Source organism: Acanthochromis polyacanthus, chromosome 4, assembly GCF_021347895.1.
Source record: "Acanthochromis polyacanthus isolate Apoly-LR-REF ecotype Palm Island chromosome 4, KAUST_Apoly_ChrSc, whole genome shotgun sequence".
In the NCBI taxonomy this organism is placed as follows: Eukaryota; Metazoa; Chordata; class Actinopteri; family Pomacentridae; genus Acanthochromis; species Acanthochromis polyacanthus.
Window position 1 is genome coordinate 21,586,424 of NC_067116.1, and position 24,838 is coordinate 21,611,261.

The window sequence follows — 24,838 nt, forward strand, 5'->3', positions numbered from 1 at the left end:
GAGGATTATGGAGGCCACTGTGCTCTTAGGAACCTTGAGTGCTGCAGAAATTCTTTTGTAACCATGGCCAGATCTGTGCTTTGCCACAATTCTGTCTCTGAGCTCCTTGGGCAGTTCCTTCCACCTCATGATTCTCATTTGCTCTGACATGCACTGTGAGCTGTACGGTCTTATATAGACAGGTGTGTGCCTTTCCTAATCAAGTCCAATCAGTTTAATTAAACACAGCTGGACTCCAATAAAGAAGCAGAACCATCTCGAGGAGGATCAGGAGAAATGGACAGCATGTGAGTTAAATATGAATGTCGCTGCAAAGGGTCTGAATGCTTATGACCATGTGATATTTCAGTTTTTCTTTTTTAATAAATGTCCAAAAATTTCTACATTTCTGTTTTTTTTCTGTCAAGATGGAGTGCTGAGTGTACATTAATGAGAAATCAAATGAACTTTTTTGATTTTGGCAAATGGCTGCAATGACACAGTGAAAAATTTCAAGGGGTCTGAATACTTTCCGTACCCACTGAACAGGCCTTTGATCGACGTGCTAAACCAACGTTACTTTATTTCCATCCCATATGAAGAATGCAAAAAGAGGAGGTGCTCTAGGAAGTACACGGTGCCAGACCCCCCCGACCTGTTCGATTGCCACGTCTGGACCATGGGCCTGCAACACAAGAACATCTGCTCACCGTGAAAGATTATTGAGAGCAGCTTTTTGTGATTTCTATACAGAACACAATGATGTTTGCTGAGCTGTGCACTATCAACTCTCGTGTCATCCTGCGGGTCATAACTGAGCCAATTTAAAGTTTGAAAATGTGGAAAAAAAAAAAAAATTCACAGTGAAACTCCTGATGTCCAAATTTTCAACATTTTTTGGAAATTTTTGAACATTTTTTTGGTGGAAGAAAAAGACGTTAAAAATGCTCAAGCTTAAAAGTTTTCATGCAGAAACCTTTGTGCACAAAAGTAGAAACTGATTGAGAAAATATAAAGCTGATGACAATAAGCAAGTACTCGGCATAAATAAAACTCTTATAAGTCTCTTTTAATGAAAAAGCACAGTGTCATGTAACAAATTTTGAGCTTAACAAGTAAACTAATCAGATATACCAGATATATATAAATGGGCACTTTAGTATCTGTCCATTTAGCAAGAACAATAATACAAAAAAATTTAATTAAACCCAACGCAATATTACAGTAGGACATAAAACAACTTTTCTACTGTATATTTAAAATTTTGCTCTTAAACGTCTTTCACTATACAGTAATTCTAAGGCTCCTAGTTTGACAACAGCAACTCTAAAGCAAATCTTGGTCATAGAAATGAATATTTTCACACGTACACATTTTCAACTAACATATTTATAACTTAGTTTAAATCATATTTTTGGAAATTTATATTAAAAAATCTGATCAAATTCTTTAACAAATTTCAAAGAAAACCACACTGTGTTTAAGCTTTACAACATTTATACATTCATAAAGTAATTTTTAAAAGCATTCAACTTAAGCACTCCTTCCCAGGAGTTCAAGGCACAGCCTGCCTCTCAGACCTCCACAGTGACCGTGGGACCGTTACTGGTGTCCTCCAGTGGCATCGTCTCCGTGGGGCCGGGGGACTCCTTCTCAGGCTCCTCTTTTGGGTCTTTCTTCTCTTCCTCAGCCACCAGAGGAGTGTTCTCTGCCGCCGCCTGCTGCTCGCTGCTGGTAGTGCTGGCTGGCTGCTCAGCCTTCTCCTCAGCTGGCTTCTCTGTTGCTTCTGTCTCATTGACGATCTGGATGGAGTCGGCGGCAGAGGCCTGCACTGGTTTCACTTCGCCGTTCTGGACTGGGAAGACGCCCTCAAGAGCGCTGTATAAGAACTGGTAGTGCTCCTGTTACAAACACAGATTTAAGCAGATACAAACAATATCACAATATCAATATAATGTTCAAGGTTTTCATAGGAGTAAAATCTGCACATTTTCCTAGATCAGTCAGAGAACCAGAGGACAGCTTCATATGATAAATCTGGTGACTTTCTACATTTCTGTTACTGTCAACAATCGCACAAAAATACAAAACTGTTCCTGCTATTAATGTTTGTTTATCCTGATATTCTAAAAATAGGACTCGCCACGCTATTGTAGTAGATGACATGCTTCTTCATGGGCTCAGTGGTTAGCACCGTCACCTCACAGCTAGAAGATCTCTGGTTTGTGTCCTGACCTTCCTGGGATCTTTCTGTGTGAAGTTTGCATGTTCTCTATGTGCTTGTGTGGGTTTTCTCCGAGTTCTCTGGCTTCCTCCCACCGTCCAAAAACATGCTGAGGTTAATTGGTAATTCTAAATTGTCTGTAGGTGTGAATGTGAGTGCGATTGTTTTTCTCTATGTGTAGCCCTGTGATAGACTGGTGACCTGTCCACCAGCTGGGCTAGACTTCAGCCCCCCCCCCCCCCGTGACCCTAATGAGGATTAAACGGTGTATAGATAATGCATGGATTTATGTATCTACATTACAGTGAACACAGACACAATAATTTCTTATGAGTCAGCCACACATACACCATCCTGCTGCTGTATTACTCACTAAAGCACCAATCTGCAGCTAAAAATAAAGAGTTTTCTCCTGTTTAAAAACTGCAGTGCCCAGCTGATTTAGAACATGATTTATGTGCTTTCAAAAGGATCTACATCTTCAATAAGAACTAATGAGCTTTGGTTTGAGAGCCAGCAACTGATGTAGTTATTACAGTCAGAAGTACTTTTAGAAGAACTCTGGCAATGCTTGGTTTGGTCTTTTCATAGGGTTTGTTTAATTTAATAGATACTGTAGATAGAGAATCATCAGCCTTTTCATTTCATTCTTTTAAAACAGCATCATAAGCAAAACTAAATGGAATCATTCAAAGTGAACTAGTGATGTGAAATCTTGATCTCCTGGTACAATCCACCACAGTAAGCCTGTACAGTAAACAGATACTAGAAGGAACTTTAAAGCAATATTATCACAGCAATCTCTGCAAACATAGCCCCTGTGGTGTTTTTACTCATCTAGTGTTGTTAGAATTTAAAGCAGTCAAACTGTGTGCTCTTTCTCACAGGCTTCGACAGCATCCCCTGTCTCTCCTTTCGCAGCGTTTTGGCCACTTGGAAAACATCCACCAGCTTCTCAGTCTCAGCGCTGTCCAGCAGATTCCAGAGCGCACAGAAAACCCCGCAGCGGGACGAGCCATCACTGAGGAGATGCAGCACACAGACAAGAAAGTTAAGATAAGCAACTCTTTCCATTAACGTCTTTAACCACATGAGAGCAGGCAGCTGTACACAACGTCTGTATTTATCACATTGCCAGAAGTGACATTTTGTCTGACTTGATGAATATGAACAGGAGAATCTCCAGATCTAATTTGGTTTTCTTTTGTTTCTATTTCAGCCAGTTGGATCATTTCAAACGCACTAAAATATGTCAGGCTGCTGTGGACAATTTTAAAAAAGTGCACAAATGTAATGAACTTTAAAAACTGCTTTGTATTTTAAGAAAAAAGTATTAAAATATCGTGATTTAAATTCATATCATTGATCAGTTATTCCTGCTTTATTCATACATGACATTAATCAGGTGATCTGCTGAGAGCTGCTCTTTAACATTTTTCTCACTGTAAGCAGGAATAAGTGCAGTATTTGGACAAGTGCACTTTACTTCATGCTTAGTAAATACTAAAGTTTTTTCCTTAAAAAAGTTTACTCTACAAACCTCTGACTGCTACTCTGATGAACTAAACACAAGACATTTACTGTTGATTTGTAGTCTTAAATACCTGACAATCTGTTCAAACACACAGCGTTTCTTTTTATATGCATTGTTTTAAAAAGTGATGCCACTGTAAAGCTTAAAGTACTTTGACAATATCAATCCAGAACTTATTACAGGCCTGAAACTGACCTTTGAAAGCTGTGAAAGTCACCCTGAGTCATCCTGATATAAAATGCCCTTCTTGTGTTTGCGTACACACTCTCCCTGTTCGTTCTCCTCATTGAACAGAGGTGCTTTTCTGTGAGGTTGTCTTACTTGCAGTGGACCACAGTGAGCATGCTCCTCTGTGATTTGCTGCCGCCACAGTTGTGCTTAATGTCCTTGATCATATCTGTGAGATCTTGAGGTTTCTCTGGCAGCTCTCTGCTCTCCCACTTCAGGAACTGGAAATGTTTCACTGGCCGACTCTCTTTCCTCTGCGGACAGAAACGCTGTTGGCTTAAAGCAGCTCATGACACTGAACTGATGAATATGGAAGTGAAACAGAGTTTGTTTCAGGGACACACTAGGTGTCGGTTGCGTTACCTTGACATGACGGATCAGCATGTTGCGGCGGATAAAAGCTGGGCACGTGTCTGTGCTTGCCACCTCCACCTCAATTTCCCCAAATGTTTTCTTGTCTTCATCCCAGTACACAGACTCCTGTTAACAAGAAGACACACAAGAAAACAAATTTCACATGTATGTCCTAGAGGTGAATGTGAGTCTGTGCCATTATAAATGCCTTCTTCTTTCGGTACCTTCTCTCCCTCACTGCAGTCTGAGAGCATGACTATAGCAGTTGCTTTCTTCTGGTAAACCATCAACCAGAAGTCATCCATGGTGTCTGTCAGTGGGGTCTGTGCTGTGATGAGGGCACGTGGGCCCCAGTAGCCCTGTGAGGACAAGAAAACACCTCCGTCTATTGTGGTACACAGTCCAGACAAATAGGATCCAATACTTTTAATGATATGTATGAATTCATTTAGACTCACTGAAGTTACATCTGACAAAACAAAACACGGATTTTTATTCAGAAACTAGTAAAAAGGCTGAATGTGTAACATACATCAATGTGGGAGGCATTGATGTATTTAGTGGAGTCTTCATCCTCTTCATCTGATGACTCTTCCTCGTCTTCCTCATCGGGGTCGCTTTCACGGCTGCGTCCTTCATCTAGTTTCAGCAGCACTCGGTTGAAGTCATCTAAGGGGGGGCAGGTTTTGTAATGTAAGACACAAGAGAAACTAAACACATTTAGCACTTAGAGGGATACACAGAGTTTGCAGCTGATACTCACATGGGATGACAGAAGAAGAGCGATTCTTCTTCTTGTTTTCTTCTGTGATGCCCGAGTTAAACGTCCTCCAGTTCTTAAAGGTAGGAAGTCTCTGAAATGCAAAGACAGTGATTTTAAAAAGATGAAATAAAGAACCTGAAACTTCTTCCATATTATATAATAAAGGATGTGAAGGAAAGAGGCCGCAGAAACACAAATGATGGCTTTGGAATGATGGTGAAAGATGTTTAATTAAAGATGTGTATGATTTAAGGGGATTTCCATTACTGTGTCAGAAAACTAACTGTCTGTATTTAGTATGATGGCATAAATGAAAATGAGCAGTTTAGTTTGGTGAAAATCTGTCCTCAGCTTCCTACAATGCATTCCAGGTGAAAGCAAACATTCAAAAAATGATCAAATAAATGCAGAGGTATCATACTTCAAACTCGTCCTCCATTAGCGTGGGCTCATTGTCAGAGTTCTTCTGTTTGAGCGTGCTCAGTGTGCTGTGGAGTTCAGACAGACTGATCTCTGTCTCTCCAAACTGGTTGTGTTCCAGCAGGGCCTGATGAATCAGAATGTACTGGGCCTACGTGAGAGCAAATGCATTTATCTTAATACATAATATAAATATTATGATGACAATTGACACACACATGCACACACACACACATATTATATTAGAAAGCGATGCTGCTATAAAGCTGCACAACTCCCATCTTAGTTTTTCTACTTTGTGATGGGCATAAACTAAATACAGGATTTACTGTGAATGTACTGTTTAAAACTCAGCAAATTTATAAGTTTTGTTAATACTTAGTGTATTCTGTGCACGTACATAGTCATAAATGAAGATACTAAGAGTGCATTGATAAGTTTAGCACATTGCATATGCAAACATACTGTGCACAACCCGTTTAAGCTTCTTCCTTCTGGTAAACACTAGAAAGCCCTGTGAGCCACAGCGATCAGATACTGTCCACACATCATCACAAGTATAAACAGTTGAACCGTACACTTTCTGTAAAATCACCCTAAAACACTTGAAGTTATATTATTATACCCTTATGTTGAGTTTTTGGGCTGCACATTGGCTCGACTAGGCCACCAACCACATTTTCCTTTGCACTACTTGTAGAGTTTAGCCATCAAGTACATCACAGTCCTGTATGCAGCATGTGCATTAAAGGTGTATATTTGTTCAGAAAACATCAATTTTAATAAAAAAAAAGTTTTTCCATTTTTTTTCACCTGTTTGATGTGTATAATAGCTACACTATAATTATACACTTGCTTATCGATATCTCCTGATTAATCTTTATTATTCTGTTTAGCTCTATGCTCACCTTGCTTTCGTTTTCTGTATGTTTCTTTTTTGAACTGTGGAGTTCCTTTTATGGAACATCCTATTCAGTCAGTAAACTTGACCCTAAATCTGATCAGATATCTCAGCACACAGGCACACACACATGCAGTGTCTAGAACATGATCTAAAGTGATATTTTACCTCTACTTGAACCATGAGACACCTCTGTCTGCGGAGTCTGACTACATAACCGTAGATATCCACTCTGTTCTCGGCCTCCAGTCCTTCCATCATGGCGTCGATGCCGATGTACGTGCCTGTCCTGCCAACTCCAGCACTTCACAAGAGAGAGATATGGACTGTGTTTAGACGATTCTGTCATTTATCACGTATTCAGTGACGTGTGAAGGCACAGTGGAGCATTAACAGAGAAGAAGGAGGGGGAGATAAAGCCTGATGAATTCTCAATTTTCCCAGTGACAACCTTAAATTAGTTTTCCCTAATTCAGCAGCTATGAGGGAGAAGCTGCTGTGTCTAAAAAGGCACTGTGTTTCTGAAAGTTTCAAAGGATGCTGTTCATCAGCAGAAAGATGACCGGCAGATTTTCTGCAGTTTCCATTGCACACAACATGCATCAGTACAACTCGTAGAACTTAGCATCTAACCAGATAGCAGAACCAGCAGGAAAAAAACAACAACATTGTATAAGACAAGCAAATATAAAGGATGAATCAGAAACCAACAAGGTGGCACTATAAACAAGAATAAATAAAAAAACATAAAAAATGCATATTGTTTTGTTTCTGGTAAGTCTGATGGAGGAATGGAAATGGGATAAACACAGTAAGAAATATAAAAAATATCATCCAGATGATGTTTTGAAATATTAGTTGATCACAGAATGGGATTTTTTCTTAATGTACCTGCAGTGGACGACGATGGGGCCGCTGAAGAAATTCTTGAAAGCATTGACCCGCCGCCTGAGCTTCAGGAGGAGGTGAGCCTCTCCTGGGACGCCGTGGTCCGGCCAACTCATGAACTGGATGTGGGTCACCTCTCTCTCTGAGTTCTTCTCCCTCTTCTGCACACAAACAGACAGGCAAGTGGTTATGCAAAAACATACAAATACATCTACAAACACCTACACACATTCATTAATGCTGAATAAAATCTGTTTGTTGAGATAAAGATGGACACACATGCCTGTTCGTGTGTGGCCCGCAGTTAAACACACTTTGTCACTATTTTAACGATGAAAGTGTTGATGAGACTTACATTAGTGAGGCTGAGACGGCGGATGGTGTAATCTGGGCATTGGTCCTCGGAGTTCAGCTTCACAATAAACTCCTCAAAGATCTCGGTTTCTCGGTCAGGAGACGGCCAGTACTGAGCACACTTCACCTGCGAAACAGAGAGAGACCGACTGACAGCACTATTTTTCACATCAGTAATGAATAAAGTGTGACAGCTTAGCATTTAAACCAAAATATCAAATGTGCAGCTGGTGCACGCTAACAGCAGATAGCCAAAGAGCAGATAAAACAAGCAGGTAACATTTGCTGTAGAAATGAGAACATGATGCACACATGAGTGATTATTTTGGGCTTCTCTATATTTGATGACTGTATGTGGCAGAGTAACTGACGCATGAGTGTTTGAAACTGAAAGGCAGAATCAAGTCAGTAATTTCTGGTGAAATTAGTTTCTGTTCTGTCACGTGGAGAACCGTTTTTAAAAATAGATTCCAACAATAAGTAGCAGTAGAAGTATCCAGTTCCTTTACTTCAGTAAAAGTACCAACACAGAAATGTCAAAATACTTAATCACAAGTAAAAGTCCTGCGTGAAAAATCATACGGAAGTAAAAGTAAATAAGTATTAGCAGCAAAATGTAGTTGGTCCCCCTGAGTGATTTATTACTATATATGACATAGATTTTCCATAAATGAAGCCTCAGTGTGTCAACAGAATGTTACTGTTGCAGTTTCTCTGGCTGGAGCCTGTTTGAACTCCTTCATAAACAGTTTAAAATACAAACAGCAGAATAATATGTAAAATACATAAATCGGATAACTCATCAAACCATTTAAAGAAGGGAGAGAAGAAAAATAATTTTAAAAAAATCTGATACATAAATCTGCTTTCAGTTTTAGATCCTTTTCTTTCATCTTTTTTGGTGAAATGTTGGATTGGAACATTTACTGAAATGAAACAACATGAGACGTCTAGAGGAGGAAATCACTGTTTGGTGGAGAAATGTGACTCAGACTGCAAACAGCTTTTTGTAAGATGTCAGAGGCTGAAAAGATTCAAAACCACTGGTTTAATCTTCAGCAGTGTGTTGTAGAATAAAAGTTTTTTCTATTATCCATGATGTAAATTCTTCATCTTAAAAAAGAACTAAAGCTGTGAAATAAATGGCAAGAAGAACAAAGTACAATATTTCCCTCTGAAATGTAATGAAGTGGAAACATAAAGTAGAAAAAAACAGAAATAGTCAAGTAAAGTACAAGTACCTTCAATTTGTACTTATTACAGTACTTTAGTAAATGTAATTACTTTCCACCCTTACCAACAGTGTAACAGCACAACAAGCTTCTCTTACCCTGTTTCCCTCTTCACAGCGTGTTACCATGACGATAATAGAGGACTGCTGCTCCCAGATCATCCTCCAGAAGTCACTTACAGTTTCCTCCTTCGGCCCTACAACACACACAGCATGCAGGTACCGGATTACATGAAGTAATGCTAGTGCACCGAGTGTGTCAGAAGTATGAGAACATGACGTTACCTTGAGCTGCAATGTACTTTTTGGATTCCTTGAAGCCCTGAAGACAAAAAGTGATGTTCAATTATTATTTTTAACAATGTTGCTGTTATTTTTCTGACTGCAGCGGCCAGAGGAAAAATAGCAGAGGTGTCATTTAGGTGTTTTACGTACATCAACGAAGCTGGCATTGATGTAGTCACATCCTGCCTCACCATTTCCTGTGCTCAGTTGGACACGGTTGTAGTCATCTAGTTCAAAATAGAAGAAAAAGTCTTTCACAGAGGTCATCTTAACAACCATAAACATCCAATGTCAGGTTTTACTGTGATTTAGATTAACATTAAAAACCCTGTGAATCCACGTGACATAAAATAAGTTATAAAAGTAAAAGTAAAGGTATAAAAGTAACCATAATAACAGCCATTTAGCCAAACTTCAGTTTCAAGGTACAACTGATGATGAGGTGTACAGTCTGTAGGCTCGTCCTAATAACATGTATCTTCTCAGTGCTTTCATCTGCTCTGTAAAAAGTCTCATGTGTGGTTGGACAGACTCTGACTCACAGGGCAAAATGTCCACGTAGCGGTTCTTGGGGACATTGCATTGCTTTTTGGCCTCTTTCACAGTGTACCTCGAGAAAATTCTGGGGATGCTCTGTAAGCGAAAACAGACTGTGTTATTTGCCAGGGAGGAAGAACAACAACAATCATGCCCTGACATGTACAGCCAACCTCCAGTGTTTAAGTCGAGCCTTTCTGTATTTTTGAATTACAAAAAATATCAGTAAAGTTACAACCACACTGAAGTATTTACAGTAAATGTCAGATGTAAAATTCTTTTAATAACCTGCAACTGTGAATGATCAGAACATTTCCATTCTTTTATTGAATGTTTAATCTTTTTGGCATAAAAAGACAACTGAAAAAACATGAAAAATTTATGATATTTTAAAGAAAAGTTGATTGTTTTATACATGTAAATATCCTTACATATTACTGCATCTTCATGAAATTTCATTATTCTACAGTATTTTTTTCTGGCAACTCAAATCTACAGTATATTTTGTTTTATTTGATCAATGTATTATGAAGCGTCTAAATAAGGGAGAAAAAAATATGATCAAAAATAGAAATAGTGATAATTCCCAATAAATGATCAACTAATGAATTTACCTGAAACTCAGCCAGGAAAAGTCGTCCCTCGTCAGCGAGCTTCCTCTTGTAGGTGTCCAGCAGCACGTCCGCTACAATCGGCTCAACGGGCAGCAGGTTTTCTTCATCATCTACGACAGTCAGTCACAAAATGAGATGCTTTGAACATGAACAGAAAATTCTTTAACCTCTTATTTGATACTTACAATGGGTGTAGTTTTTATGTAGACTTGCAATTATTATTTGACAATATTAATGGGTTAAGATATTGTTTTATGTCATTAATATACAGTAAATAATCCAATACTGAGATACAGTAATATTAAGTCATGACTAAATGACAGCAAAATATTTTTTTAAAATACTGCGAGCTGTTTTCATGAACTGTTGTTCTTGAAACATGACTCCTTTTTTACACACATTCTCATACTGTGATCAGCTGGATTTATGTGTGATTTTCTTGGATTTAGTACAGACTTTTTCTGTCTAGTCTGTTATAATAGTGTAGTTATTCTAGGAAGGTCTTGAGCAGTTTATTGTGAATATACAGTATGTGGCTTTTGTCTGCTGAATTCCATCTCTTGCCATTGTTCATATATACACTGCCAGTCAAAACTTTGGACCCACCTTCTCATTCAGTGGTTTTTATTTAATTATTTTGTACATTATAGATTAATACTGAAGACATCAAAACTATAAAAGAATGCATATATAATTATGTTGTAAACAAAGAAAGTGTTAATCTTTGGTATTAATGAACAATATATAAAATAATGCAAATAAATAAAAAGCATTGAATGAGAAGGTGTGTCCTAACTTTAGACTGGTTGCGTACATGAACGCTGTCTGTGTGAGTGGATCAGCAGCTCACACAGGATGAATTAACTTCATGGCTGATCTGATGGTCAGAAAGGAGAAGCTACTTTTCTTTGCTACTTGTGTGACCCTGTTGTTTTCTTCACCAAACATCCTCCAAATGCTCGCCTTATGAAACCTCACACTTGGATGACAGAACAGTCCAGACTACTCTCTGAGATTTTTGACATTGCACTATTAATTATTTCTTTTTGATAAAACATTAATCAGTGAACATATATAATTAGCATTTATGGAAACAGTGAAGGCCTACTGGAGGGTGCAGTACTGAGAAGCAAAACTGACGTTATAGGAAACAAGGTAGCGAAAAGATTGCAAAACAGGGAACTCACTCATTGATGCAAGATCACAGAATATATTTGTCACATGAATGTAAACAAACTGGACGACATTCCTTCACCAGTAAACTCTAAATAGAAACTATGTAGTAAAAGCAATGCAAAAATTTATCATAGAAAACGAAAAAGAAAAAAAAAACAGGAAACCTAAAGTTTCCTAAGTAAATCTACTCACTTGCTGTTGAGATCAGCATCATGTTTTCACTCCCATCCCTGTAAAGAAATTAGTGAAGACATGTTTCAAAGGATTTCAATTAAATGGATTATAAGATGGAATAAGAAGGTGACGGTGAGGTAAATGATGAATGTGTTAACAGTAATGATGTTTCTGTCGAATACCCAGTTCATATGGAGCAGGAATATCTGCACTGTTAATGTAAACATGCTGTCTAATCAGTAGTAAAATAAACCCTGCAGGTTTATCGATGTAAAATGAAACAATCATGAATAAACGCAAAGCAGAAGCGGCCTGACTGTGAAAATAACACAGAATTTGTGTGACATACGAAGACGGATTCTTACTGCAAGTTTCTGCGTTTCAAAATGTAGATCTTGAACACAACCCAAAGCAGAGCCACGGAGGTGAGGATGATGAGGAAGACCAGAAACCCAATGAGAGCTTTGTCATTATCTGTAAAATAAGAAACAAAGACAACATGTAGACATGTAAGTGTATCAGATGTCTGAATGAAATGATTTATCTGAGCAAATAGTGGACTCCATGAAAACAGCACGTACACTTGGTGGAAACGTATATAATCTTGGGATTGCTCTCCAGCTTTCCATTGAAAACAGTCACCTATAAAGACAGAACGTCATTAAGAATTACAGCATCCAGCAATAAATGAGCAGTAAAATAGGAATATTCTGAAGAAATACAAAACAGGATTATACAAACCACCACTGTGTAGTTCGTAGAGTAGCTCAGATCTTTGAATTCAAAGTCACATTTCGTCTTCTCAAGTTGTTTCTCATTATTAAGACGTGCTCTGAATATCTTCTTTTCTCCAAACAAACGACCGTGATAGTCACAGTTTACTTTAATCAAATTATTCTCTGGAAGATTCGAGCTCACATGTTTAATATCTTCTGGTGCTGCAAGAGAATGAAAAAAGATCAAATATTTGATGTTAGATGCAACTTTTACTCACAGCTACAGAGATGTTGTGGTATCTGAACTTTAGCATGATTGGTGCGTTTGTATGTTGGTTGCTATAATATTATTCAATTTATTTTTTGGTTAAAGAATCAGACAGGCATTATTTTCTCTTGTTTCGTTGAATGATTAATTATGAGGCTTTTAAATTGTGGTTTTGTTTTCCTGGTACTGTTTTGTAGTTTGGACTTGATTTAAATATATTTCAATAAAATTAAAAACTATCAATAAATAATTGTGAGATGAAAAATGAAATGCAGACACATTTGAACTGAACTGAATGAAGCTGGTAAATTTCTACACATTCACAGATCACAGAGAAAAACACTGAGAGTAAGAACTTCAATGAGAAAATATATGATTCTGGTACGTGTTGAACACTGATCTGTTTACTAATGATTAGAGAATATTTTAAATGTTGATTATAATGTTTTGTCACTATTGGTGTTAGGTTCAGGGCCTGCTGTGCTCTCTGAGTGTCAGGATTTACCTTCATCAACTTTCTATAACAGTGAATAAAAATCTTGCATTTCGAATTATAATTTAAATAACTACCATAGATAGTTATTAGTTCATTCCTTAAAGCAAAGTACTGACTTAATTCAACATAGTTTCTGTACCAGACAGAATGGAGTTGTATTTCTGTGAATCACATGATTTCAGTTTTCTCCTAAAATATTTGCACTGTTTCTACATTGAAAGGTTCCAGGTGTTTTAAAAAGATATAATTTTTACATAAACAAATTGATCTTAACAAGATGGTAAACAACAGAAATGCAGCAAAACAGAGTTTAATTGTGATGAGTGAATACTAGACATTTTGTATTCTGTGTTTTGAGGACTGTGATCTGATATTTTCTTGCTCACTTACTTCCAACATCAGTTTTCAGGAGAACTCTTAGCCGTTGGTCATCTTTGTTGTCCTTTTTGTAGGTGGGAACTATGTCACAGGTGTGTTCAGTGTACGGTAAGAGTGGAGTGAAGTCACATTTTCCTCCATCAGGACGTGGAATCAAGTTGCCTGTAACTGTAACAGAATCTTAATGAACTGTTTTAGTAACAGCAGGTCAATCTAAAGACACTTAAATGACTGAATCTCATGTTAAAGTTGTAGAAATATCCACAAACACTCTGGTCTGTTTGTCAGGTTACACATTAAGAATCTCCAGCTCTGATTGTGGTCCTGTGAGCTAAAACCTCAGTATTCACTGTTTACTCTATGAGCAGCAGACTGAGAAACTGCTTTTATCACTCTTTCTGCAGAAAACTGTTTCAGATCAGTTCATCTTCTGCACAGTAACATTTTTAACTGTGAACACGTCAATGTTTCTGTCTTCTGTAGAAAACTGTCATCAAACTGTGACATTTCAATGCTTGTTCTGTATATTACTGTATGTGAGTATTTTAATAACAATGTAAACCACAACATGACACAACATCATTTACATTTACTTTAATGTTCTGAAACGTTGGAACAAAGAAACATCTGAATGCAAGAGACTCACTGAGGATTTAAACACATATTTCATTTTTAAAAAGTCCTAAAAAATACAGTGACTCCAAACTATTTTACTTACTTTTACTTTTACTCGTCTCACAGCTGCAGTCATAAGACAGTGAAAGGTTCTGAAGTCTAGGAAGGTCTTCTTGGCAGTTGTCACTGGTTGTTGTCCAGGTCAGCTCAATGGAAGTGTTGGTTGTTTTTCTCATTGAGGTGATTTCCTTTGGTGTAAAACCTGTTGGAACACAGTTGATGTCAGCAATAATAAATCTTCTACCTGTTACTGTGATTTACTCCTCTGAGGATACAAACTTTCACTCCACTGAGTTAAAGTAAATATCAAACTTACTACAGTCGATCCTGACGGGGATCGGTGGAGTTCTCTTATCTAAGGGGACGTTGTTGTCTTTAATCAGACCAGTACAGGTGTAGTCTGTGAAAGGCTCCAGCTCAGACAGTTTCTTGGAGTCATTGACTTTTCCATTTTCTGAGGAGACACAAGTATGACAGGATTTCTACAATAACTGGTGTTTGTATCTCAGTGTGGATGAGCAGTTATCTTCTAGGTTCAGATTCATCTTTGGACACTTTCAGAGAAACAATATTCAGAACAGATTGACAAAGAGCACAAAGCAGCAGCTCAGTCTTCTCTCACCAAAACACCTAAACTGATTTTCATCATCGTTCATTGTTTTAATGCTGTGTTAGTGTTTAAACTGCACATCTTCCATGTAAATGTTCTGATAATGTTGCTGAAAGTCTCCACTTCTGGTCTTTCCACTTACCTGAACAGGTGTAATCAACGGAGAGATTTTTACAGTCTGAAGGGAACGTATTGATAGTTGCAGGAAGTCCAGTGGAAACAGTCTGTTTTATTTCACTTGGATCTAAGTCATCTGAGGATTTAGAAGTATAAACATAAAACCTGTTTATTTGAGGTCTGAAGCACATGAATTTCTAAATGAAGGTTCATCCATTCATACATACCAACAGGGATGCTTTTGGTGATGCTAATGGAAGAGTTCACACAGTTTCCTGAAGTGAAGGTTGCTGTAAAATCTGAGCAAATGTCCTCGATATCCAGTTTGAGACGGTAGGTTTTATTGATGTATTGCAGATGTTTATTTGGTGTTGATAATAAGGAGCTGATGTCCCAATCACTTTGGAAAGAAATAAATCCAGGAATGGAGCTGTTAGCTTTAATGTCACCTTCACCTGAAATACACAAAAGATGCACAAATGTGTCTGTTTTATACACAGTCTCATTTGTTAACTCAAAGAACATCAGATGAATTAAACAGTGTTAGTTATTTGGACTCACGCATTCGTTCTGTTGTTACAGTTCCGTTTTTATCTTCAGTGTGGTTACAGGAGGTTTCACTGCCATCATTGTTGATAAATACAACTTCATACTGATATTCGGTGCAGGGCTTCAGTTGTGTGATGTTATGTGATGAACTTTGATTGGAGAACGTAATGTTGAACATCTTTCTAGTCTCTGGTTTGCCTTCTTTAGTCAGATATATTCTGTAGTTTCCAGCAGTGGAGTTCAATCTCATGTCAATCTGGAGGCCAAAAGGGATGGCTGTCACAGTGTAAAAACCTGAACACAAAATCAACAACATTATTAAATCTTAGTTTCTATAAACCAACAGGTTGCCATTTTAAATCTCAGACACATTGTTCATGCTGAACATGTTCCTGTGTAGGCTGAGGAATAAAATACATTCAGTGCACTGACAATAAAAATATACTTTCACTGTATTCATTGTAAAGTCAGAGAGAAACACAGACGCTGGACACAGTTAGTTTAAATGTGAAACACAAGATAGATTATCTTTTAAACTGATACTCACACTGTGTTTGGACTGGTGGGAGGACAGCAGACACATTTGAACAAGATGAGGAGAGAATAAAACAAAACATTAATACATAAATATGAAGCATGCACATTAAATGACAACAACTATTTATGATCTGTGAGCAACTTCTAACACAAACCTCAGCAGTGCTAATGTTCATTATATAAACTCATAGAAAACATGATTTTATCACAATCCTACATAATGAATGAGAAAATTCCAACCTTTGGTGGTAGGTTTCTCTGTGGTGACTGGAGGAGAAGGAGGGTTTTGAGTTGTATTTGTCTGAGAGACTGAGTGGTTGGTGGATGTGTGGGTTGAGATGTTTGCAGGAGAAGAAGTGACTGCAGGATGGAGAGCATGATGGAGGTCATTTTCAGACAGAAATACTCAAAGACAAGCAGTCTTACCCCATGCTTCTGTAACATTTCAGTAATTTAAAATGCTACACCAGTGATTCTCATAAAACTATGAACTGAGGCCGAGTACATTACCAGACATGCTAGGTGAAATGGGTGGATGTGAGGGGTTTGAGGAGAAGTTTGCTGAAGTGAGTGGAGGTTTGGTGAAAACACTGATGTCTGACAGCGTGGGAGCTGCTGTCATGGTGAGTGGAGGTGAGGAGGTGACAGATAGACTGGCTGAAGTTGCTGTGGTGGGTGGAGGTAAGGTGGCTGAAACATCTGTATTCCAAGAAGAAAATCAGATCATCATCACAGTGCTAGTCCTGCAACGTCAAAATGTGCAGCATGTGGCTTTTTGACCTCTTAAAAGGACGACCACAGAAATCCTGCTTCTTCTTGTTACAAAGGTGCTACTGATTTATCGATCCAGCCCTTCATTCACATCAATTACACATTTGTTAGTTTTTGTTTGTTTTGTTATTTTAAATGTGATTAAATAGCTGTAAAGGGACTTGGTCAGAGTAGATTTTACACTCAGAGGAGGTCAGATGATGCTCAGCTGGAGGTTTCAGTCAGACTCAACAATTTGTAGAAAAAGAATCAGGTTCAGCATTAGCTGTGAATTCAGATACTTTATACGAGCTGAGCTTCTTCTCACAGTTAAATATATATATTAAAAGTCCCATATGATACCCCTTTTTAAATGTTAAGTGTCATAAGTCTCCACAATGTGTATTTCAAGTCCCAGCATAAAACATCACACAGCTCGTGCTTTCTGCTGCAAATGAGCTGTTTGTAGTTTTAAATCCTACTGAGCTACTGCTGCCTGCATTAGTGCCTCTCTCTCTCTCTCCCTCTCTCAATTCAATTCAATTCAATTCAATTCAAAGAAGCTTTATTGGCATGACAAACACACATTCGCATTGCCAAAGCATTACATAAAATAAGCACAAAATAAATAGCTTAACACACTTCACTGGGGTGCAAGACAGTAGTGCAAATACTATAAAGTAAGAATAAAATTAAAAAGAATAAAAATGTCTCTCTCTCTCTCTCTCTGCATCTTCTCTGCTCAGTGATTGGTGGAGAGGAGGCCAGAGGAGGAGGAGCCACCTAGCCAACACTTCTAATACTGTAACATCACAGCAGGCTGCAAACCTGAACAATCCGTTCAAAGACACATTTTAAGATCTATGGGGAAATGAAAGTAAAGAGGAGCACATCTTTTCTCGTATTTTGTGGATCTCCAGACACACTGGCAACATGTAAATATGTTAAAAAGTTAAAAGGAAAACTGCATTTTGAACTATATGGTTCCTTCAGTATACATATAAAGTCATTCTTGACTAAGCAAACAAAAAAATCAATATAAATCATTGTTAAACCAGAGAACTTCAGGTTGCACACGGAGTTAAGCCTGAACACAACTTTGATTCAAAGCCTCTGTAGTTTTTTTACACTTTCACTATTTGTTTCTTAGATCAGGATCAGCAGATAAGATGGAAACAAGTCTAGAGCAACATATTTTCCAGATATATCATGTTCAAATGGAATTTTCCACTGATGACTGCAGTGAACCCAGAATTAGAAAATATAACATTAGACTTTATGTTTCACTGGCTTAAAAATCAACAAATGACTTGTGCCTATGGTATAAAGAATTTCATAACTCCTTTAAAACGTATCTAAATTTAAAATTCAGTCCCTCTGTTCTAACTCTGACTCTTATGTTCTAATTTCTCCAGACTTTCTGTGTTTGAGCTGGAAGTTGAGATAAAATATATTTAAATAGCGTTAAAATACAAGAAATCCAACTTACTTGTTCCCCTTAGCAGGAAAGTTACACAGAGTTAAAACATGAATAAATATCATTATGTGGACAAGCTGTGGACCATTGTATGACTTAATACAGATAATATTCATTGATGCTGTAAAAATTTCCCTATGATTTAAGTGTATAATTTCAGATCCTCAAATCAGACCCTTAAGTTATGCAGCGGGTTATGGTTAGGTTGCTTTAGCTCGGTTTAGCCCGTAAAGTAATACATTGAAAAATGTAGGACAGCAAAGCTGAACCTGAAAAGGGTCAAGCTTTCTGTCCTCATGCATCCTGTGACATCAACCTTCTTCCTGTATCGGGCTTTAATGTGAACAAAATACATTCAGTACACCCACAGTAAACCAACATACTTTGACGATATTTAATATAAAGAAAGAGAAACGCAGACTCTGGATGCAATTACTGCAAATGTGTGAAGCACAAGATGGAATGATTTTTAAAGTGATACTCACTCTGTGCAGACGCTTCAACTGGTGGGAGGGCAGCAGACACATTTAAATGAGATGAGGAGAGAATAAAACAAAACATTATTACATGAATATGCCACACAAGTAATCTAAAATGTTTTGTAAAACCAACTTATAAGTGACGACAGCCTTGATCTATGTAACCCAAACCTCAAGCAATTCTAATGTTCATTGTATAGTCACAAAAAAAATCAACAAAACAACATATTTTATCACAACCCCATATAATGATTTTTTTAAAAAATGCAATTAATTGTGCGCTGTAAACACGTGTTTCATATTTACATGTGATGAAGGACACCTGTGGACAAACCACATTGTGGAAAACACGTACTCCCAAAAGCAATACTTTAAAATCACTTTCACCTGTTTTTCATGCCGATATGTATTAGATTCTACACTTACACATTTACACTTTTTTTTTTTGCAAATGAAACATCGGTTGAGACCACTTTAATATATAATTATATAATTATCTATACATATGTGACAGTTTTCCTGGTCCTGAGGTTGTCTGAATGAGGCAGTGCTGCACAACCTGGTTGCTATGACAACATGTGAAAAAAAAAGCCACACTTGCTATTTCAGAAAGCAAACCACAATTTCCTGCCTTGCACTAAAACCATGAACCACCCCATACTTACAAAACTGCTTTCAGTTCGGCCGTATCACTGGCTCATGAATATACTTTAAACCAAACAAAACAGCAGCATCACCAAGTATTTTTTAAAACAATATTAATGCTGTCTGGAGGTTTAAATGATTTCTGTTTTTAAAAGTCAGCAAAGTGAAAAGTCCTGTGATGTAAATACGGTCATGTGTCACTACATGTATGATTTTAGGAATGAATTTACTGATGATGCATCTACACCTGCTGTTGTGTCCATTTGTTTTTTAAAATAGCGACAATGAGCAGTGAACAATGAGGTGATAGTTGGCAGTCGAAACAATGAGTCTCAGGATGTGGTTTGGTGCATTCTTGTTTCACTGCATCGAGCAGAGATGCATGCTCTCTGCAGTGACATTTCACCGCTCTGTACATACTCACTGTGTCAGTTATTAGTTCTGAGGTGACAGATTTGAATTGGTTCAGGGAAGGTTGGAGAGGAGCGCTTCCTGAGTATTTCAGATACGAGAAGTCTTTATCTGAAGGGAGCTGTAGCAAAAACTACGCTTGTCTCAGCCGCATTAAGGCCTAAAAATGAAACACTGTAACAATAAAAAAAAAACTTGATCTGCTTTTTTAAAAAAAAAAGGTGTTTCCTGGTTTAAAATGTCTTTTCGGGTACTTTCTTTTTCGCTTTCTTCATGGCAAAGCGTGAAAGGTGCAATATTCACACCGTTACAACAGCCTGTTCGAGGTTACGAGAGTTTTGTTCCAGTGAAAAAGAAGCAGAAGTTAAAGAAAACAGTGGTTGAGGAATGGACAACCATAGAGAAGAAATGAATGCCAGATGCAGACACATCAATGCATTCAGCTGCATGATATTTAGTAAATAACTCATACAATGTCTGGATTTGTCTCTGAAGCATCAGCTTTCTCTCTATCACAGTTCTTCATCTGTGTCCTTTTTAATCTGCCTGTTCTTTCCTCTCATGCTGCTTTGCATTCACCGCAGAGCAACGTCCCCTGCTTTGTGACACGCACGCTCCCCCTCCTCCATGAAACTGCTTTAATTATGTAGCATGTTTAACATCTCTGACCTCACTTCTTCATTTTACACACTGTGCTTCCCCTTTTTTTTCATGAATTCTCAAGTCATTTACTTGTTCTCTGTCTCAGACGGCTCGGCCTGCATCGTTCGGCTCTGCCAGGAAATAAAGGCAACTCAGAATGGAACACGGAAGTGGTCAACTTTGTGATCACATAACGCTGTCCTGCTGCAGCCGAAGTGAGCCGCATCTTAAATGTGGCACAGCGGCAAATGAGCTTTGGCTTTGACAGTTGAGCTGAGCTTCAGTTTGCGTAGAGATGACATGAGAAGAATAGCAAAGAAGTTCAGCAGAGCTTTGAACTAGATTGACCATGCTAGTTTGTATCTTATTCCATTTATCATTACATTAAAACACTATCACATGCATGTGTAAAGCGCCAACATGCATGTGTATTTTAACAAAAGAAGGATTGTATTTTTATTTTAATCACAGAGAGGTATTTGACTATAAATGACAGAAGAATCAGATTTGGTTAGAATAAATGAACAAGCTAATTTGCATTTCCTTCCATATACACTACCATTCAAAAGTTTGGACACACTTTCTCATTGAATGATTTTTCTTTAATTATTTTTATGCATTTTAGATTAATACTGAAGACATTAAAACTATCAAAGAATACATCTGGAAATACGTTGTTAACAAAAAAAGTGTTACTCTTCAGTATTAATGTACAATGTAGAAAATAATACAAATAAATAAAAAGCATTAAATTAGAAGGTGTGTCCAAACTTTTGACTGGTAGTGTATTCCTATATTAACACTATTATATGTAGCGCCAACATGCATGTGGATTTTTCCGACAGAAGGATTGCATTTTTATTTTAATCATAAAGAGATATTTGGCTGTAAATGACAAAAGAATCAAACAAAAAATTGAATTTGTTTAGAATAAATGAACAAGCTAGTTTGTATTTTCTTGCTTATACACTACCACTCAAAAGTTTGGTCACACCTTCTCATTCAGTGATTTTTATTTATTTGTATTATTTTCTACATTGTACATTAATAGTGAAGACATCAAAACTATAACAGAATACAAAAAAATGTTAATCTTCAGTATTAATCTACAATGTAGAAAATAATACAAATAAATAAAAAGCATTGGATGAGAAGGTGTGTCCAAACTTTTGACTGGTAATGTTTTCCTATATTAAAACACTATTAAATGCACATGCATAGTTCCAACATACGTGTGGATTTTTACAAAAGAAGGTCTGCATTATTATTTTAATCTTAAAGAGACATATGACTGTATAAATGACAGAAGAATCAAACAATGCTGAATTTGTTTGAAATAAATGCAGATGATAAATATTTACAAATTTAATCGCTATTAGTAATATGTACAGCTGCCCTTATTACATTTTGTGTTATATAACGGGGCGGAATGCTCAGATCTTCGGCTTCCGTAGGCAATACTAGTTGATTTTGATGATTTTACACTAGTTGGGGGTAAATTTACAGTCTAACATCAAGTCTGGATGTCCGCTGTTGGTCATGAAGCAATGAACAATTAATGGGAAAGTGAAGATGCATATAAATGAGAAGTGTCCGTTAATGCGGTGTGGCATGATGACTCACTTCACAAGTAAGCTGAGAAACACTGACCCTGACTGAAGATAAAGACGACATTGTGGAATAAATAGAGTGGAGGATTTATTTCAGCTCATATGTACAGACGTCTAGCTGAAAATAGCAACAAAAAAAAAGTTTGATGTGTTGAGCAGTAGCAGAACTCTGAATGATGCTAGAGGCAGTAAGATGAGTCTGACTTAGCGCATGCACACACACGCACACACACACACACACACACACACACACACACACACACACACACACACACACACACATACACACACACACATACACGCGCACACACGTACACACACACAATGAGATGCTTATCATACACAACACCCACAGCCACTGGTGTTGAAGTGAAGAGCTTGCAGGGACACACCCCAAAAAAGTTCTCTCATCTCTGACAGACGTACCCTCCACCCACACTTACACATATACAGTACACGCTCACACAATGTCAAAGCAGAACAGAAACATGATTGCAAAAATTCCCATAGCTTTGTACCAAATGAAAGAACATCTTTTAAAGAACGTCTTCTTATTAACAGCAGCCTTTGATTGAACATAAGTGTTTATTCTTTTGCCAAAGGGGCACACAAACCTGTCACTTTTCAGCTTCGCACATCACAAGTGTTGCGCTGCACTGTCTGGTGTTTCTTGGGTTTGGAAAGTTTAAGAAACGTGAAGTAGCACATACGCAAATGCAACTCAAAGGCGCGATATACTGTAGCTTGTCATTTTCTGCCCTCAGTTTTTTTTTAACTTTAAATGATTACATTTTGTATGGTGATGTCTCCAGTTTTCACACAAAAAAAAGAAAAAAGAGAACTGTCAAGCTCTTCTGCTGACAGATTTATGTCTCTATCTCACACATGGAAAATAATTCAGCTTTTCTCATAAACACTCAACAACCAACTGCAGGAACTTCAAAAACAACTGAGTTAAGGGTTCAACCTCATCACCTGCAAGGTTTTGCATCATTTACAGACTTTTCTTCACACGACAGACACAAGGAGACAACTTCGTAAAACACCACTTCCTCATCACAATCTCTTCACAAAGAAAGCCACGTAATTCACTTTATACTTGGTTACTTACAGTTGGTGAAACCGATGATTCCAGCCCAGAGTAGCAGGACTTTTAGACCAGAGAGACCTGCCATGTCCAGGAGTCAGGGTGTGTACGGCTAAACGCCGTACAGTGTTTTCCTGCTGAGGACCAGAAACTCACAACCTGGAGCTGTGTTCTAAACCTAATTTTTAAGAGAGAAATGTGTCAAAACGTTGACTTATTTAGAGCTACATATGTTTTCTGTCTTATCGGTTGACGCAGCTTCCTGGACTTGTTCCCCAAACCCTAAACCTCGCTCTCTGGTTTCTAGTCAAGCAAGTGCGAGTGATGTCACAATGAAAGAGCCGCCTTTACCTTAATGTTTTGTGACAGGAAGCTTCAAGAACAGGAAATATTCACTCGTCTAATCTTCACTTGCTTTAACTCAAGTGTGAAAAGCCTGTAAGTGAAACTGATCTGCAGGGTGAAGCTCATCAGTTTAAGTGTAGTAGTTAACAAGTTAGGCTTAAATTGTATCCTTAATAAATGATTGTTTTTAAATTCACTGTATGTTCTCTACAACGGAGATGTGGGAGAAAATAATGATGTTAACAAACACACTGAGGCCTGCAGGTTGAAGTGTTCTGCCTGGCTGTTGAACTTTTGTTTAAGTCAGGGTCTTTGTGAGAAATTTTACATCAGAGACATGAGGCATACGGCAGTGAAACTTCTTAGAGCGCTGCTTCTTTCTCACTGACTCCTCCCTGCATTTAGGCTTACAGGCCCACAACCATTCATCCATGTACTCACAACTCACAAGGAACTAGCACTGCAACGTGCAAGAAAAGAGATGCAGTCCTTCCTTTCTCAAAGTTTGTTCTCTGTTTTTTTCCTGCTCCCATTCTAAAGAGAGAAAACATGCGGCCATTGGCTGCAGAAGGGAATTTCTTCATTTCTGCTGTTCGTTCTGTGTGAAATACAGTTATGAGAGCTGTTAGATCTCTTCAAAGTCATTGATCGTGCGTGGTGTTTGATCATCATGCTCTGCCTTGAAGCCCAAAATGCTTTACTTCTGTTTACATACACAAGAAAATAGGGGATAAAAGAGGAAGGAGAGGAGTAGAAAAACTCTCCGGGGAGTGAGACTCACACACCGGGTGGTGAGCTGATGTAAATCTGGATGAAACACACTCAGCTATTTCTTCCAGTTATATGAAACAATACACAGAATGAAGCAAACCTGTTTCTGAGTTTAGACAGTTGGTACTGAGCTGACAGAGGGTTTTACTTAGTCCTGCAGTGGTTATACAGCAGCCTCTGTTGGGTGCGACAGGATGATGTGAATCACGATGTTATATATAGTCTACAAAACCAGAACACATAGATCATGTCACATCTCAAATACTGTTTTCTTTTACTCTGAAGAAGAGAAAGTGGCTTTCTGCCTCACTTATAAAGATTCTGTGGAAATAAATTTGAAGTCAAACCCAGAAGGAACCATGCTTCCAACAAAGAGGCCGCATTTTTCGTGTGAAGATCTAAAAATGGATTTCCTCCCAGACCAATGAAACACATGGTGTTTGGCTATTTCCATTTCTGACACTATAGATTCTTGTAATCAGGAAGTAGTTCTTAAGCAAACAGCATCACGTTAATGCAACCAAAATGAAGCTGTTGTCACAGTTTGTCATCTGTCAAGTCACACGACTCTGGAAGTGTCTTTAAACACTAAAGTTTGCCAGATGTGACATCA

At 37.8% G+C, this 24,838-nt stretch overlaps 1 protein-coding gene across 2 annotated transcripts; it reads right to left on the reverse strand.

Moving 5' to 3' along the window:
• Positions 1–1,027: 1,027 nt before the first annotated feature.
• Positions 1,028–23,421, reverse strand: ptprc (protein tyrosine phosphatase receptor type C). 2 transcript variants are annotated; one of them, XM_051947650.1, is made up of 30 exons: positions 23,134–23,421; positions 18,721–18,738; positions 16,519–16,707; positions 16,019–16,368; positions 15,484–15,765; positions 15,150–15,377; positions 14,948–15,058; positions 14,512–14,649; positions 14,239–14,397; positions 13,533–13,688; positions 12,404–12,600; positions 12,244–12,304; positions 12,028–12,136; positions 11,681–11,718; positions 10,313–10,422; positions 9,704–9,794; positions 9,312–9,388; positions 9,162–9,198; positions 8,976–9,073; positions 7,647–7,772; positions 7,295–7,452; positions 6,572–6,707; positions 5,504–5,653; positions 5,083–5,173; positions 4,852–4,988; positions 4,544–4,678; positions 4,329–4,445; positions 4,059–4,219; positions 3,089–3,224; positions 1,028–1,880 (listed from the first exon to the last, which is right to left on the reverse strand). In XM_051947650.1, exons 4-30 carry the CDS (start codon positions 16,182–16,184, stop codon positions 1,554–1,556), a joined length of 3,732 nt encoding a protein of 1,243 aa, XP_051803610.1. In that variant the 5' UTR covers positions 16,185–16,368; positions 16,519–16,707; positions 18,721–18,738; positions 23,134–23,421; the 3' UTR covers positions 1,028–1,553. The 2 variants fall into 2 exon arrangements, with proteins under 2 accessions (XP_051803610.1, XP_051803609.1); XM_051947649.1 differs by lacking the exon at positions 16,519–16,707.
• Positions 23,422–24,838: the final 1,417 nt, after the last annotated feature.

Bases quoted from the DNA above. Each gene is read 5' to 3' on its own strand.
- ptprc (XM_051947649.1), bottom strand. From the start codon at position 16,184: ATGAACATTAGCACTGCTGAGGTTTGTGTTAGAAGTTGCTCACAGATC. The intron at 14,398-14,511 runs GTAAGTTTGATA...GTGTTCCAACAG, and splicing joins CCCCGTCAGGATCGACTGTA to GTTTTACACCAAAGGAAATC. The intron at 4,989-5,082 runs GTGAGTATCAGC...GCCCCCCCTTAG, and splicing joins CTCTTCTTCTGTCATCCCAT to ATGACTTCAACCGAGTGCTG.